The 18,006-nt window shown below is 46.5% G+C and overlaps 1 protein-coding gene across 1 annotated transcript in view; it reads left to right on the top strand.

Moving 5' to 3' along the window:
- The window catches only part of Chd6 (chromodomain helicase DNA binding protein 6), a 99,628-nt gene extending 82,126 nt beyond the window's left edge, over positions 1-17,502 (top strand). The window contains exons 30-36 of the mRNA XM_013010897.1: positions 649-2,226; positions 3,585-3,733; positions 4,339-4,545; positions 5,683-6,135; positions 7,256-7,447; positions 8,376-8,495; positions 14,830-17,502. Of these exons, the coding sequence (XP_012866351.1) occupies positions 649-2,226; positions 3,585-3,733; positions 4,339-4,545; positions 5,683-6,135; positions 7,256-7,447; positions 8,376-8,495; positions 14,830-15,726 (3,596 nt within the window). The 3' untranslated portion in view covers positions 15,727-17,502. The remainder of the gene's footprint in view (positions 1-648; positions 2,227-3,584; positions 3,734-4,338; positions 4,546-5,682; positions 6,136-7,255; positions 7,448-8,375; positions 8,496-14,829) is intronic.
- The last annotated feature ends 504 nt before the right edge of the window (positions 17,503-18,006 follow it).

Here is an 18,006-nt window from a genome sequence, read left to right as displayed (position 1 = left end):
AAGATCTGGACCATGGAGTCATACTGACAAGGCAGGAATTGTAGTTCTGCCACCTTGAGCAGAGTAACTTATCTGAGGCTGTTATCCTTAAAAAAGGAATGATGAGCCAGATGCCAGTGGCTCATGCCTGTAATCCTAGCTACTCAAGGGGCTGAGGTCTGAGGATCACAGTCCGAAGCCAGCCCTGGTAGGAAACTCTGTGAGACTTATCTCTGATAAACTACTCAAAAAAGCTGAAAGTAGCACTGTGATAAACTACTCAAAAAAGCTGAAAGTAGCACTGTGGCTCAAGTGCTAGAGTGCTCGCCTTGAGCAAAAGAAGCTCGGGGACATTGCCTAGGCCCTGAGTTCAAGCCCCAGGACCCAGCAGTGGCCAGGGGGAGGGGGGAATGATGATTGTATATCAGAGAAATTTTGGTAAAAGCTGGGTAACAAATGTGAAGTAATTAGTGTGTAGAACACCTAATGATTTTACATGATCTCATGTTTTCCTGCTTTTCTTGCTTCCTCCCCGGATCTGTTCTTGTTGATTTCCTTTTACTTTCTCATTTGAGCAGAAACCCCCACAGCCATAACTGCCATGCCAAGGGGCCAGGGAGCAGAATTGTAAAACCACACTGATAGGCTATATTTCCTCCCTTCTTTCAGGCACTCCTGATGCTACCATCTATGTTGAACCCATCACTGAGGAGCGGGCTGCAAAAACTCTGTACCGCATTGAGCTGTTACGGAAGGTCCGAGAGCAGGTGCTCAGGTGTCCTCAGCTGCACGAGCGTCTGCAGCTCTGCAGGCCCAGTCTCTACCTCCCAGTCTGGTGGGAGTGTGGAAAGCATGACCGAGACCTGCTCATTGGCACTGCCAAACACGGGCTCAACCGCACCGACTATTACATCATGAATGACCCCCAGCTGTCCTTCCTGGATGCTTACAGAAACTATGCCCAGCATAAAAGGACTGACACCCAGGCACCAGGGAGTCTCTGTTGCCTTTACCAGAACAACTCCAAATTATATGAATCTCTTACCTATACTCAAATGAGTAGGACTTCAGAATCCCTTGAAAGTGAACCTGAGAATGCGGTGAAAATAGAAAGCAGAGATGATCATCTTGGTCTTCCCGGAGGCAGCTTACCCCGGGTGACCTGTGAAAGCTTCCTTCCTAATGCTCAAGACGTCATTTCTATCAACCATGATGAAAGTCTGCTGCCCGAGTCCTTGGAAAAAATGATGTTTGGTAAGAAAGGACTCAACAGAGATCCAGGCTCTTTCCAGGAGAGCCCAAGTACCAACACAGAATCTAGGAAAGATGCCATTACCATCTCTGCCAGCAGAGATGGGAGCTGCCAGCGTGGTGGCCATAAGGCAGAAATAGATTCAGCCTCCTCGCTCATGGAAAGCTTGGAAGCAGGAGTGGCTCAAATGAACATTAAAAATGGAAAGCATCTGTTGATATCTCTTTCAAAAGATGGGGAGCCATGCTACAGTGAGGCAGGCCAGAGACCTGAAAGCGTGGGGCAGCTCGAGGACAAATGCTTAGCTTCCCCTGCCGTGGATGCAGAAAGCGAAAGCGGGTTTGTAGAGCTGTGCAGTCTTAGTGTCTGTGACTCCAAAAGAAACCTGTCGTCCGACCAGCAATTAATTGATTTACTAGAAAGCAAACGTTTAGAAAGTAAGCTGATTCTGAGTCAGAACCAGAGTGATGAGGAAGAGGACGAGGAAGAAAATGAGGAGGAAACCTTAGCAGTGGTAACTCGCACCAGAGAAAGGCCAGATGTGTTGCACCTCACCGAGCCCACCCCTGTCATCCCAAGGGGAAAGAACCGAGCCTTCCATCTAGATGAAGGCAAGAAAGGAAGCCTAGAGGTAGTGAGCCAGACTCCTGGACCACAGAGGACCTTCCCTCCTATAGCCTGTCAGTGCCACTGCAAACACATGGAGAGGTGGGCACGGGGCCTTGGGAGTGAGGAATTCGAAGTGGAGAAACCCAAAGCTTATAACCCAGACTTGTTCAGGAGCAGAGCCAACAGTACCACAGTGGAACGCGAGCCCACTGCTGTTCCATCAGAGCCATTTAAAGTGAAGCTCTTAAAAGACCCGTGGAAAGAAAGTACAGAGGGAAAGAAAGGTTTCCCCACATATGCTTCCGAAGGAAGTGAACCCAAGTCAGAAGACATGGATTTTGAAAATAAAGATGATTATGATAGAGATGGGACCTGCCCTAATCAAGGTACAGTATGTAAGACCCTGTGGGACTCTGGATAAGCCATCTTTACATGATGGGAGGCAGGTAGCGTAGGGGAATGGTCATCAGCGGGCCTACCCTCCTTCAAAACCAGACGTCACAAGTCTTAGTCTGAAACTAAATAGAGTTTCCTGACTGTGGTCATTGTAGAAACTGAGGATGGGGCTGCTGGGAATGTAGCTTAGTGGTAGAGTGCTTGGCTAGCATGCATGAAGCCCTGGGTTCAATTCCTCAAAACCACATAAACAACAAAAGCAAGAGTTGGCGCTGTGGCTCAAATGGTAGAGTGCTAACCTTGAACAAAAGAAGCTCAGGGACAGTGACCAGGTCCTGAGTTCAAGCCCCAAGACTAGCAAAAAGAAAACAAAAAAAAAAAAAACAGAATGTTTGCAGCTAACAGAGACCTGCAGCTTATATAGGTGCACAATACAGGTGTTTTTATAGGAACTCCCAAAACACCAGTAAAGTTGGCCTTCGCTGAGGTAAAGAGTAGTAATTGTCATTGAAACCCTGTACTTTCAGGGCATTGGTGTTAGACCCCTTACAAGCAGCTCAAAAAGTGAATGTGATCTTTTTGAACAGGAAAATCTTAGATAAGGGTTCGAGTTAGAAGGAATTTCAAAACTGTAAAGGAAAACAATCCAGGTGATCCTGAAATTCGTTATAGGAATAGATACAATGATAAGAGATCTTACATTTTATATGTATGGACTGTCCTTGAGATTTCAAGTATTACAATGTTGAGTTTCCCTTGTCAGCTCTACTAATGAAGAATGTAGAATCTCCTCCCCTCTCTTTCTTTCCCTTCCCCTCCCCTCTCCTCTCTTCTCTAAGGAACTTCCCTTTCCCCCTTTTTTGTGGTCTTTGTGTAGGTGCACGCTCTCAGTAGATAACCTGCATTGATAGCCCTAAAGCAGGGTTTGCCTTTATGGTTTGACTAATTTGGTTCCCCTAGAAATAGAAGCTATGAAGCCGGGCGCTGGTGGCTCACGCCTGTAATCCTAGCTACTCAGGAGGCTGAGATCTGAGGATCCCGGTTCAAAGTCAGCCCGGGCAGGAAAGACCGCGAGACTCCTATCTCCAATAAACCACCAGAAAACCGGAAGTGGCACTGTAGCTCAAGTGGTAGAGCGCTCACTTTGAGCTGAAGAGCTGAGGGACAGCGCCCAGGCCCAGAGTTCAAGCCCCACGACCGACAAAAAAAAAATAGAAGCTATGGTAATTAATATTCAACTTGAAATAAGATAGCACAAAGTGAGCTAAGAAGAAAAAGGAACAGAAAAGGTAGACTTCAAATCAATGTCTCGCCAATGTCCAGTTCGTTTTTTTAATTCTCTTCCCAGACTATCCAGGGAAGTACTCGGAAGAGGAAAGCAAGAGTTCAGCCTCCGGCATTGCAGACCTTGGGGATGACACACAGGAAGCTCGGGTCCCCACCATCGCCCAGCTGCTCCAGGAGAAAACACTCTATTCCTTCTCAGAGTGGCCAAAAGTAAATACACAGAGCTTGTGTCCTCCACCAAAGTATTCTCAGCTTTGATTCATTTCAACCCTCTTACAGTATTTCTTCAAAATAGACTCAGAACTGTTCGGTGTCCTTACAAGGTGTTATTTATGCAGCTGGGTGTTAGTGTACCACATCTGTTTCCCTAGCTGCTCAGGAAGCTGAGATCTGAGGATCGAGATTTGAAGTCAGTCTGGGCAGAAAAGTTCATGAGAATATCCAGTTAGCAAACAGAAAACGAGAAGTGGAGCTGTGGCTTAAGTGGCAGAGTGCTCACCTTGAACATAAGAAGCTCAGGGACAGCAACCAAGCCCTGAGTTGAAACCTCAGTACCAGTGTGTGTGCATACGTGTACTGGTTATGTAACTTTTAGATACTGGAGATAAATGCAGTAGACTAATTAAACCATAGAAAAAAAATCCCATACTTATGGCTCTGAATTTAATCTTCATTGTCCAAACTATGAAATTTATTTCAAGAATGTGCTCTTCTCTGATCAGCTCCTTCAGGTGAGGTGACTTGACCCTTGATCAGAAGATACCTTGTGGATTTGGGTGTCTCGGTGCTTATTCTGTCTCTTACCCTTTTCCTAGGACCGGGTGATAATTAACCGCCTAGATAATATCTGCCACGTGGTGTTGAAGGGGAAGTGGCCCCCCAGTCAGCAGTATGAGCCTTCAGGCACACCTCCCACCCCCATCTTAGCCAGCCATGCTGGTTCTGGAAACAGCTTCTCAGAGCCAGAAACGGCAGAGCACAGCTTCAGCAACGGGGCAGTATTGGCGGCTCAACTCCAGCAGGTGAGACACAGGATAGCTGGACCACATCTAACTTCTCAGTTCATTCAGCAAATAGGTACTGAGTGGATAGTGTATACTTCTGTTTTTGAGTGTTAGTTGAGGGATTTCTTACCCAATCTCCCAGGCTATGGAGAACTAGTAAAAATTTTGGAGCAGAGACATGCATGATGAAAACAAAGTTTGGGCTCAACTAGAGTCTTCAGGTTGTTGTCGGGGGCGACATTAGAAGAGAGCCAGAACTGGGGACCAAATAAGGAACTGATACATAGAAAAGGTTCTAGACTGTGCAGTAAGCAGAGTGGAGACAAAAGAAGGAACAAACAAACAAAGGATAACTTTCTGACTAGTAAATGTAGAAGAAAAAGGAAGCATGAGGAGACAGATGTCTTTAGACGGTGACAGAATACAGTGTACCAGCAGGAGTGAGCATTTCTGTCAGAGTGAGTTTGAGATAAATTGTTAGCACACTGGTTCTCACTCAGCTGCATATTAGATTAGCAGGGGACTTTGGAAACCTGCAGATTCTGAACTAGTCCTGGGTGTAGCCTGAGTATTGGAGGGTTTTTTTTTTAAACTCCCCAAATGATTCGATGTGCTATTGATATTGAGAATCCCTGCATCATAATCATGCAATTGCAAATGTAGTCCTATACTAGCACCTGGAAACCGGTTATTCAGGAGTCAGTGGGCATGCCAGTAATCCTAATAAATGGGAGGCTGAGATATGGAGGATTGAGATTCAAGCCCAGCCCAGGCATACATGTAATATCCCCTCTGAACCTATAGCTAGGTGCAATGACATGTGCACTTGCAACCTAGCTACTTAGGAGACCAAGATCATCAGGATCGTGGTTTCAGGATAGCATGGGCAAAAAGTTCAAGACTCCATCTCAGAGGAAGAGACTGGGTATGATGGTATGTACATGACATTCCAGCTACAACAGGAAGTGTAAAATAAGCAGGCAAGACCCTGTCTCAATATAACCAGTGCAAAAAAAAGGCTGAAGTCATGGCTCATCAGTAGAGTGCATGCCTAGCAGTATAAGGACCTGAGTTCAAACCTCCACAGAAATGGGAAAGTGGGGAAAAGGGGCGCTCAGTCTCCATCCTAGGCCTACTTCCTTTGTGTGTTCACAGGAGAGCTTTGTAGCTCCGGTATTCACAAAAGATGAACAGAAGCACAGACGACCCTATGAGTTTGAGGTGGAAAGGGATTCCAAGGCTCGGAGCCTAGAACAGTTCTCTGTCACCCACGGGCACCCTCCCATCGTCCTCAATGGCTGGCATGGGGAATCAGCCATAGACCTCTCCTGCTCATCAGAGGGGTCCCCGGGAGCCACATCCCCTTTCCCAGTGAGTGCCAGCACCCCCAAGATTGGAGCTATCAGTTCACTTCAAGGAACCCTCGGCATGGACTTGTCTGGGATTCTACAAGCTGGCCTGATCCATCCAGTGACCGGACAGATTGTCAATGGGAGCCTAAGGAGAGATGATGCAGCCACAAGGAGGCGGAGAGGGAGGCGGAAACCTGTTGAAGGAGGGATGGACCTCATCTTTCTGAAGGAGCAAACACTTCAGGCAGGAATCTTGGTGAGTATAGGAGGCCACTGAATGAAAATATTAACCTTTCTACACAAAGAAACAAACATTTCCTCCTCAGGTACCTAGTGTTTTGGTGTATGGCCCTTTTCTCCTGCTTTCAGTGGCCCTGTGTGTTTTCTTTTGTTTATAAGGTGCCTTCCATCTTTCTAAAAATAAATATATACTAACCGATGAGTGGCCCTTGATCTGCATGCATTTTGAAGAAATGAGCCAGGGTGTCTTCTTATTTCAAATGGAATCAGGTCTTGTCATTTCAAATAGTAGCAGCCCAAATCTTCTAGAATTCCAGAAGAGCCACTGGAATTGAGGGAGCAAAGCAAGGCTAACCAGGCAGAGATCCAAGAGGCAGGACTAGCTGAATGTTGGTTCTTTCTCTCCTGCCTGACATGCTAGGTGGGCACTGCTAAGCCCTGTTCTGCTCCTCTATGAGAATTCATGGAAATCACACGAAGACAGTACAATCTAAATTATAAACAATGGAGGTCAGAAACTGCTCAGCCAAGAGAAATCCAGTCCACTTTAGACTTGCTTAGTCCTTAACACTAGATTTTGAGTTCCCATTTATCAGATTTTAAGCCCCCCCTGCAAAAGGTCACAATTCATGTGTTAAAGAATAATAATAATAACCAATATTTTTTAACCATCTCCCAGTGTCAGGCACTGTGTTCAGCTTTTCATGATTGTTCTTTTGATCCTAACGACAACCAACATGTGAAAATCAGTCTTTTCTAAATGAAAAACCTATAGACAGAATCAGGTGGGCAGACCTCAGTGTGGCATTATCTGAGCCCTGAGAGAGCTGAGAACAGGTGCTGGGGCACAGAAGCTAGCGTGGCACAGTCAGCGATAGGACAAAGGCGTACCCGGAATTGGAGCAGTTACGATGGAATTGAAGTTTGCCAAGTAGACAGAGAGAAGGGCATTCAGGTAGAAGCGTACCCAGCATGCAGTGGTGGGTCAGAAGTGTATGGGTTTCCATTCAAGCATTCCAGCCAGTGATAATAGGATAGCAGTCGATGGAAAAGTTAAAGAATATTTTATGTGCTTTAGGGACTCGTTTTCATTCTGTTATAATTGAGCTATGCATACTTGTCATTCCTTCACCCAGGAAGTCCATGAAGACCCAGGACAGGCCACCCTGAGCACCACACACCCTGAAGGGCCGGGACCCGCTACCTCAGCCCCTGAGCCTCCAGGAACAGCCAGCAGCCAGGCTGAGAAAGCCATTCCCAGCAAGAGCTTGCTTGACTGGCTGCGGCAGCAGGCTGACTACTCTTTGGACGTTCCTGGATTTGGAGCAGTAAGTGCTGGCTGGTGCTGCCTGATGCTTCAGCTAACCGGCTGCTGACTTAGTGCTATTTTTTAATCAGTGAGTGCTGAGGGAAACTAGAGATTAAGGCTGTTTGGGACACATTTGTGTTGATTGAGAACATCATTTTAAGTTTCGTTTTTGTTTTTTAAAGTTTAAATTTTGGTTAAGTCCTCCAGGAACAGAAATTACAGCTCACATAAAAATACTGTCCTAAGAAATAGATATGTAAAATATTAAGAGGACAGGCAGGACTTATCTAAGTTTAACCTCTCAGATCCTCCAAAAATGACCACATGATATCATAAGCTTACAGGAATCCTCAGGCTACGTGAACTGTACCACTTGATGAAAAATTTCCAGATTAATACGTTACTGTTCTTTTGGTGAGGGGGTAGGAGAAGTTGTATTCTTAGTTTACAACTGTAGCCTTGGGACTTTGCCACCGCATCTACTGCTTTTGATCTTGAGTCCTTTCAGTTAGAGAAATCTTTAGGGTGGACTCCTGAGCACTGATATTTCATCTTTTTTTTTTTTTAGTTTCCTTCCCTGCTTATCTGCCCTCCACCTTCTTTACCCTGGGCCCATTTGGTAAATAAGATGCGTAAGCACAATGCACAGGAAAGAAAAGAACAGATTGTCAGGTGCACACTTTCCCAAGACAGCCGACAAGACAGGTAGCAGAAGAGAGCACCCAAGGAGAAAGCTCCTGGGAAGCCGGAGGTCAGGGGCTCCAGTTGGAAAGCGTAGGTCCAGCTTGCTGTAATCCGGGTGCTTCAAGGAGCAAGCCTAGGGCAGGTGATGAAGTCCCATGCAAAGTGATACCAATGAGAGAAGAACAAAAACAGTTGGAAAACATCTCCCTCATCCAAAGACTGTGGCAGAATGTTTTGTAATATTGGTCTCCATTGCCTCCTAGAGTTTTTCAGATAAACCAAAGCAGAGGAGACCACGCTGTAAAGAACCTGGAAAATTAGATGTCAGCTCTCTGAGCGGAGAAGAGAGGGTTCCTGCTGTCCCCAAGGAGCCAGGACTGAGGGTAGGAGGAGGGCCATGGGTCTGGGAGCAAGGGAGGCATCGTTGTTGAACCACCCCCTTGCATACTTGAGAGGAAGGCCCTGCTGGGAAACACTGCAAAGTGGGTAGCCGGTGGCATTTTGGCAGTTGATAAACAGTAGTAGCAGTTCCTGGGCATTGCTGAGCAGTGTGACTCCTGTGGCCACAGGTTTTCCACCTGTATCTCCTCAACTGTTTGTGGCTTGATGTTTTGGGTGCTTTTTTTTCTTACTTGTAAGTTACTGGAGGTGGTTGGGGGAGGAGCCTTAGCCCTTGACAGCAGTCTGTTTCTAGTGTTGAACAAATGTCATGTAATATTTTCATTTCTTAGCTATTTTTTTTTGATGACTGCTATTTCAGATATTTCTCCCTAGTGCTTCACTGACAATAAAAGCAGCTGATTCCTGGCGCTGCCGTTTTTCCTGTTGTAAAGTCACAAAACTGGAAGAGATTTTAAAGATCTCTGCAGAATGTTTGCACAGTATAACAAATCTGAATTAATTAAAGTTTACAGATGCTTACAAATTTGGAATGGGAAAGTCATAACCTCTAGGGGGCAGCAGTAGCATTTCCATCGAAAGCATGGGCAGGTTGCACATCAGTGAACTTTTAACCTCCCCAGAATGTATTCTGCCCAGATAGGAGCTTCTGAAATCTCCATGGGGACATTTGCTCTTCCCAGGCTGGCTGTTCCATGAACCCAAGCTCTCCAGTGCCCTGCCAGCTGTTGAGAATGAGTCCCCTTCCTGGTGGGATTGGCTGTGTGTGATTTCTTACTTGACCTTCAGAAGACCACCCACCCCGGTCACTTCCTCCTTGCTCAGAAAGGAGTTGTTATTTAATGTTCCCAAGGCTTTGTCTCTCACCCAGCAGCTCCAGACAACTATTCTTGCTTACTGCACCAGCCACCTGGAGGGAGGCCTAGACCATTCCTTCCCAATTCTTGCTTTATTCTCAGAAAACGTCGTTACCACTCTTTTCTTCAGATATGCTTGTACTATACAGACTGATCCAGCTTCCATTTTTATTCTGTCTATTGCCACCTTCTGTATACAGAGTATCTTAGTGAAGAGATCAGGTCAGATAAAGACCTTCAATTCGTGCCCTGTATAGTTCCTGAGCTCTTTGTTTACAGACATGTTAAAATGATATTATAATTTCCTCACTTGCCTTTTCATAACTAGCCATTTTCCTAGTGAGAGAAATCAACATCCATCACCCTTCTGCAGATGTTCACTCCCTACCATAAAAAACATTTCTGAGCTGCTCTTGCAAGCCAGCCTCCTCTCCCGTGAACCCCGCTCCTGTGTTGAAGAAACGTGTTCCCTGCCTCGAGGCAGTGCTATCCGCCTGGTCCCCAGGGCTGCTCACCTTTTCAACAGAGCCACGCACTCAGTTTGGCTCCCACAGGTCTTCTGGGACTCAAGCCCCCTCCTTTCCCACATCAGTCTTAGAAAAGGCTTATAAAATTTATAGAAATTGGTTTCTCATAATTCTGAAGGCTTAGAAGTTCAAGATGAAGGTACCTGCAGACTTGATATCTGGTGAAAAGGGCCTTGCTGCTCACAGACAGCCATCTTCTTGTATCCTCCCACGGGAGAGGAACAAGCAAGCACTCAGGGGTCTCTCAGGAGAGCACTTATCCATCCCCAAGAGCAGTAGTCCATCCGTGACTGCACTAATGCATCCTAAGTGCTTGGCCCCTTGCGCTCATCATCCCGAAAGACCTTAACTCCTCACACCTTACAGGGTAGGTTTGGAACATATGAATTTAGGGAGGATACAGATGTTGAGTCTGGAAGAAAATACACGCGATTAGAATGCCACACAGAATGCCTTCCTTCCTTTGAGCTTACATCAACTTCTGCTTTGTGTTCTGTGGTTTGGCTGAGGTCCACCAGACCTGGCATAAGCCAGTCTACATGAAAGGCAGTGGGGCTCAGCTTAATACTGCCCAGGACATAGTGGTTGCTCATGAACCACATGTCACATGCTCATATTTAATATAGCTTATATTTGTGAATTACATAGTATGTATTTGTTTTATATGTATCATTTTTTATTGATTTACCTGACAGTAAGTTGCAAATATGACATGTCACTCACGCCTAAAATCTTTAGCATGCATCTTCTAAGAACACTTTCCTACATAATTGTCACCATTACCACATAGGAATATTCATGAGATCTGGTTTCCATATTCACATTTTGCCACTCATTCCAACAGTGTCCTTATGAGCTTGCTTTTGTTCAAGTGTGGTTTGTTTTGCTTCACTTTTAGGATTTCTAAGTGAGAAGCCATATTTGGCTGGTAGACCTCTCCACTGCTCCACTACTCTGGAAGAGCAGGCCAGCTTTGATCAGTAGCACCCTTCTACTCCCACCCAAGAGTTTTAGAGTTAGGATAAATGCAGTTCTGTATTCGTGAGGACGTTCTTGGGTTAGCATGCCCATGCGATCATCTGGAAAGCAGCTTTGCCTTGAACACAAGGACTCTCCTTTTTCTTGCTCTCTCTGCCCTCTCCCCAGGCCTCCCCTGGAATCACAAGCAGGTTTGCTCCCAGGGTATAATTACCAGGAGAGAGAGCTGCCAAATCCCAATTTGGCCGCTGTGTGTGGTCGCTGAGCTGCTGGGAGGGGCACCTGCCTGGGCTGGGCAGCAGCTGGGTGGCTGGAGTGACTCTCCTTCACAGGAAGTGGTGAGTGCAGGCTTCCTCTGCCAGCCCTCCTCTTGTTCTGTAGGTGGCGGGGGAGGGGGTTGAACACAAGGCCCTCGTGCTTGCTAGGCAGACGCTATCACTTGAGCCACTTTACCAGCCAACCTACCCTGGGCCTTTCTGCTGCTGCTCTCCGGACATGATAGGGAAAGGAGACCAGCCATGCCTTCATAGCAAACTCTCATTTCTGAGCAGCCCCAGAATTCTCTATGTACCCAAGGTTCTCAGCAAGGGCAGAGAAAGGGTTTTTGTTTGTTGTGTTTTTTTAACATCCTGATGCGAAGAACACTCTATGCATTTAGTTGTCAGAGAGGCAAGACTCCTGGGGGGCCTCAGCCAATCTTAAACGAGTTGTCTAATTCTAGCTGTCCTAACAAGGAACTTAGTTCAAATTACATTAAAGATCTAATTTACAGCAGATTGTTAGGAAATACCGTGGAGGCATTACTCATCGTGTGCTGGGCTTGTTTTCTTCCTCACAAAAAGATGTCTGAGGTGGAAGGTACCCTTCGGAAAAAGTCTCTCCACGTTTGCCTGCCCGTTGGCTGTGGGTGGGCTGCAAGGAAGAAGTCTTTGTTAGAGAAGTGTTGGAAGGATTTGTGCTAACCAGGAAATGTCATGAGGCCAGCAACAGTCCAAGACCACAATGTAGACAGAGAAGCTGGCCCAGAACAAGGACCAGCATTGATGAACTTAAGACAGGCAGAATAACCATTCCTTTAGCATGCCCCATCTATTGAGTCTTACTGTCTCTCTTTTCCAAACAAGAACTAGAATGAGCATTTACCCAACATGCTCAAGGATAAACCAGCCTAGCACATGGCCAATGGATGATCATATTAGGAATAGGTATCATGGTATGGTATGGTATGGTATGCAGAAGGGCCTAGGTAGGCCCTGCTTTCTCTCTCTCTCTACTATCTGGACCCCAAGGTAGTCTTAACCCTCAGTTTTGAAAGAAAAGCAAAACAAATGTAACTCTGTATGTAATGTAACTCCAGCTCTGTAATACTAAGCCAGGTCTTTTTGAGACATTTCATAAAGCTTCCTGCCCATAATGAATTGAGGTTTGTTTTGTGTGAGGGGAAGGGTTGTTTGTTTTGGGGGCGATTCTTTTTAGGGGGGAGTTGGCCATGTGCCTTGAACTCTGTGCCTGGGCTCTGTCCCTACGCTCTTCAGCTCAAGGCTAGTCTTCTACCAACACCACTTCTGGTTTTCTGGTGGTTTATTGGAGATAAGAGTCTCATGAACTTTCCTGCCGTAGCTGGCTCTGGACCATGATCCTCAAATCTCAGCCTCCTGAGTAGCTAGGATTATAGGCATGAGCCACCAGTGCCTGGCTATGAGCTGTTTTTTTATTGAGTATTTTTTGAGAAATTGTAAGACAAGTTTGGGACTTCAAAAATGACTATGTCTAGGGGCTCAAAACATTCAGATGTACCAGGTGCCAATGGCTTACACCTTTACTCCTAGCTACTCAGGGTCTGAGATCTGTGGATTGCAATTCAAAGCCAGCCTGGGCAGACAGATACAAGAGACTATTATCTCTAATTAAGGAACAAAAAAGCCAGAAGTAGAGGTGTGGCCCATGTTGGTAGAGTGCCAGCCTTGAGTGAAAAAGCAGAGTAAGAGTAATACAAGATCCCAAGTTCAAGCCCCATTACCAATATACACGTTCGCACGCACACACACAAATCAGATGCTCATAATTTCAGTCTCCTATGAATTAAAAGTTTTCTGTGAGTGGCTGCAGTGATAATGTTGACTTTGGAGTAGATGTAATAATTGGTTGAGACAATACAGTGGAGCCCTTGGATTGGTACCTGACATGAACACTTGGTTAGTGGCAGCTAGTGTTTCTCCTGCTGCCCTTCCTATTACCACCAGACCCCCACCACCCTTGGAGGTGCTGAATACTTCCCAATGGGAAGTGCTTCTCTTCTTGGAGCCCACTACATGTGTCCTCACAACTCCCAGCCTGGAACCAGTGTCACCAACTGAACCACGACTGTCCCTTCAAGGAGAAGAGAAACCATGAAAACAGTAGGAAATGCCAGAGCTGTGAGTTAAAGTTCCCAGTCCCCAGTCTCAGCGCTCAGACCTCCTTAGCCTTGCTGACTTTTCTCTCCATATTCTCTACAGCTCCAGGCCCTAGTAATACAATGTCTCTATCTGACTTTTTCTGTGTCTCTAGGTAAGATGTGTACCTCCTTTCTTTCTCCCCAAGAGTCTGTTCCACTAAGGAATACAGCCAGTCCCGTCCACCTCTGATTCTCAAAAGACAGGAGGCTGTGGGCCAGTCCCAGTAACAGCATAAAAAAAGGGGGGGGGGGGCTGGAGAGTTATACACAGTGAGTTGGGTCTGTAATCCTAGTTACTTTTGAAAGGTAGAGATCAGTCCAGCCTGGACCAAAAGAAGAACATTCACGAGACTCCAGCTCAACCAGTGGCTGGATGTGATGGTGCCCACCTGTCATCCTAGACAGCAGGGAAATGGAAGAGTCACAATCCTGGCCAATCTAGGCATGAAGTGAAACCCTATCTCAGAAGTAGCCAACACAAAAGGGGCTGGCAGAGTGGCTCAGGTAGTAGAACACCTGCTTAGCAAGTAGCAGCCTAAGTTCAAACCACAATACTCCCCTCCCCCCAAAAGAAAACAAAGTGAAGCGAAATAGATGATTTCCTTTTAAGGGAAGCCAAAATACCACTCACTACGGTGGCATTTACCCAGAAGTATTCACGTCCCTTCATTTCTGCACCCAGCATGCAGCCTTCCCATGCACATAGTTGTGGCCTATGGGAGCTGGGGAGTTGCTGAACACTTTACCCCCAATGTCTTTAAGTACATATCACTGAACTCTGGGCCTGGGTGCCATCACTGAACTCTGGGCCTGGGTGCCGTCCCAGAGCTCTTCAGCTCAAGGCTAACACTAGTGCTTGAGCCACAGCACCACTTCCAGTTTTCTGAGTGGCTTATTGGAGATAAGAGTCTCACGGATTTTTCCTGCCCGGGCTGGCTTTGAACCATGATCCTTAGATCTCAGCCTCCTGAGTAGCTAGGATGACAGGCGTGAGCTACCAGCACCCGATGTATCGCTGTCCTTTTCAAGCCGTAGCTGATCTGTCCTTGGCATTGCCAAGTCAGGACTTAAACACAGGTTTGTCTAGCTCCAAAACCCTGTGCTTCATATTCTGATTTGCTGCTTCAATGCATACAAACTCTCCTGTGTCGACAGGAAGGCTCGTGCTGCTGTCTGTTGCAGAGGTCACAGCCCCTCTGTGTCCTGGAGTGTGAGAGGCAGCTTAGTGCTGGCCTCCCCCACCCTTCTGCCATCCTCTCCAGGAGGCACTGCCCTTGCCAGTGAGTGTGTTGGAAGCACTGCTTGCAGCGACGGCCACCCTGGTCATTTCTGTACCACCAGATGCTCTCAGCCTCTAAAGAGAAACCCTCTGGGCCTGTGGACAAGATATTTCTCCCACCTGGAGCCATCTGTGGAGCTGGGGACAAGGGAGGCCAGTGCAGAGCCCCAGTCACCCCCGCCCCCAACCTTCTACCTTCTGCCTAGTAACTTAGCATCCTGTATCTTTGTCCTTTTCCAGGGATTCCTCCCAGAAAACAAGTTCAACCACACCTTGGCCGAGCCTGTTCTTCGAGATGCAGGCTCACGCAGGAGAGGCCGACGGCCGCGGACTGATCTCCTGAAAGCGCCCACCATCGTGGCAGACTCTCCCTCCGGAATGGGGCCGCTGTTCATGAATGGGCTAATTGCGGGAATGGATCTGGTAGGGTTGCAGAATGTGAGAAACATGCCAGGCATCCCCCTCACCGGACTGGTGGGCTTCCCAGCTGGCTTCGCCACCATGCCCACGGGTGAAGAGGTCAAGAGCACCCTGAGCATGCTGCCCATGATGCTCCCGGGTGTGGCCGCTGTGCCCCAGATGTTTGGCGTTGGGGGACTTCTCAACACACCCATGGCCACCACCTGCACCTCCACCGCGTCAGCGTCTCTCTCAAGCACAGCCAAAAGTGGCACAGCGGGTACTGAGAAGACGGCGGAGGACAGGCCAAGCGGCCACGACGTGAAAACAGACTCACTAGCCGAAGACAAGCCTGGTCCTAGCCCGTTTTCTGATCAGTCCGAACCTGCAATAACTACTAGTAGTCCTGTGGCTTTTAACCCATTTCTCATTCCAGGAGTGTCTCCTGGACTCATCTACCCATCCATGTTTCTCTCCCCCGGCATGGGCATGGCTCTGCCAGCCATGCAGCAGGCCAGACACTCGGAAATCATAGGTCTGGAGAGCCAGAAGAGGAAGAAGAAGAAGACAAAGGGAGACAGCCCCAACCCCAACCCAGAGCCCGCTCCCGGGTGCGAGCGGGAGCCAGGCAGCGACCAGAACTGCACCGAGGCCAGTGTCCCTTTGCCCCCAGAGAGAGAACACGTGGCTCAGGCTGGGGAAGGGGCGCTCAAAGACTCCGGCACCACCACCAACTAGAACTTTTTCATTTAAGGAATTCTTGTGACTTGTAAGTTTCTTATCCCATTAAGGTTTGTTACTTCCCTCACTTCACGTTCACAAGAACCTGTGTTTCCATGAGTAATATGGCCTACCTAATTTCCTGTCTGAGGACTATGGTAACAGATGTTCATAGTTGCAGGGTCTTTCCACTTCATGAGCTAAGTGTCGTGTGCCTAGTCTAGGAGGCACAGAACTCTCCTTCTGTTCCCCAGTGGTTCATTCCAGCAGTCGTGGTCGATGCCATACTTGTGACACGCCCTCCCCCTTCCCTTCCAAGCTTCCCACTTCACCTGAGGAGGAAAATGGCAAGAGAAAGCTGTCTAGGGATCTATTGTGGAAGGGATGAAGGACAGAGACAAAGCGGGGCTCTTTTTCTGCGAGCTCGGTCAAATAGAAAGAATGTAATGAGACAACCAAAAAGCACAGAGGAAGGAAGTGCTGGTGCATTTTTTTTTTATCAGAATTAAAATAGGGCCCTATTTTATAATTACTGAGTAGCATAGTCAGAAATATATAAACCAACGGTTGAAACACATATATTGATTTCTTTATGAAAACAGGAACCTTACTGTTAGTAACTTCCCCCTTCATTGTTTTTAGACACCTGCAGAAATACTGGCTGACTAGGCATTAGTTTGTGTATCTGGATCAACCCTCTCCCAGCGAAAAGATGACTTTAAGTCAGAGAAAGCTTCACACAGCTTGAGTTCCTGCCAGCAGGGGTGGGTGAGGGTTCCTACTCCAGAGAGCGCACGCCAGCTCCCCAACCCAGGACCAGCGCTGCTCTGGCCTCATTCTCCCAAGAACATCCTAGCCATTGACCTGCCTCCCCAAAGCTGTGCTTGCCAGAGCCTGACAGAAGGTATTCCCTGGGCACTAGGTTCTGTGGTCAGTTACTTAAGGTATGCGCCACCCTTTACACTACAACTGTGAAAAGTCTTTTTCCTCTCCATTGTTTCTCGGCTCTACTTAGATCTAATGGTTGGCCTGAATGCCACACTATACTTAGCTGAGACTCTGTTGGAAGTCTGCAGTATTCTTTCTCCTTGCTTAGTTCTCTGTGTTGAGGAGCTGAACGGGGAAGAACCTGTCCAACCACACCTGCTTCCCACTTCCTTCCACCTTTCACTCTGGGCAGGTGCACCCGGTGGGCAGTTCTCGCTGGAGACTTGAAACGAGTTTACAGCTCGGCACTCTGGGGGCACAGGGCCCGCAGGGCTGGAAATATGGCAGGTGTTTCACTTTGTGTTGTCACGATTTGCTGTATTTTTCTCTTTTTTTTTCTTTCTTTTTTTTTTTTTTTTACTGTTTCTGTTACCGTTTTGCTAATTTATCAGAAAGGTCCAAATGTTTGACATAAGTATTTCAGTTTGCATTATTTATTTATGATGCTTTCGTCATTGTCTTTTATACATTTGGGATTATAAATTATGTAAATGTTAAAATGAGCATCTCAAAGAAGTCTGTTCAATCATGAAAATATGAATCTAAATGTATTTTCAAAACTTGGAATCCCAGTTTTATGAATCAAATATATAAGATAGAAATTCCATAATTGATCCTATAAAGAAGAAAGAATCCAGGAATTGAATAAATCCTATTGAATGGTATCTCTGTAGTGTAGATGGTCTGTAAGGCTGACAACAGATTTCTTAGAAATGCTGCTTTCTATTTAACTAACATTGTGTTGTTCAGTTTTGCCTCCAGTGGAAGCAGAAAGGGTTTTTCAGCTGTTAAATCCTTAAAAAAAAATCAATATAATTTATTTATGTAAAAAAATCACTCAATCGATATATTTTTGAACCTTTTAAGTACTAATTTTCTTTTTATCGAGTAGAAAAAAATGTATTTGCCCTAAATCCTTAAAATACAAATGCTATAAAAATTCCTGTATCTTGAAAGCCTTACTGCACATGAGTATTATAGACAGCCAGCAGAGGCTGGTCTCCTTTGTTGTCCTTGTGTTGTTGTTGTTGTTCTGTATGGAAAAGCTGCTTTCCCAGGTCCCACTTACACCCCTAGGAGGTCCCGGGTTCTCTGCCAAGCTAAGTGAAGAACCCACCAGCATGCACTCTCCTTGTTATATCTGCCAACCTGTATGTTAATCTCGGGTGTTGAGGCTTCTGTCTGACTGCTATTGTGACCCTGTCTGCAAAATGAAACTGACAGCTCTGTGGATTATTTGCTCTGTAAGGCATAAGTGCTGCTTTATGATTATCTTGACATTCCCAAGAGCAAAAGCCAAATTTAAAGTCT

The sequence above is a fragment of the Dipodomys ordii genome, unplaced genomic scaffold (assembly GCF_000151885.1).
Source record: "Dipodomys ordii isolate 6190 unplaced genomic scaffold, Dord_2.0 Scaffold13, whole genome shotgun sequence".
Taxonomy (NCBI): domain Eukaryota; kingdom Metazoa; phylum Chordata; class Mammalia; order Rodentia; family Heteromyidae; genus Dipodomys; species Dipodomys ordii.
The sequence above is the reverse complement of the archived record's forward strand: the minus strand, read 5'-3'. Positions and strand labels throughout refer to the sequence as shown.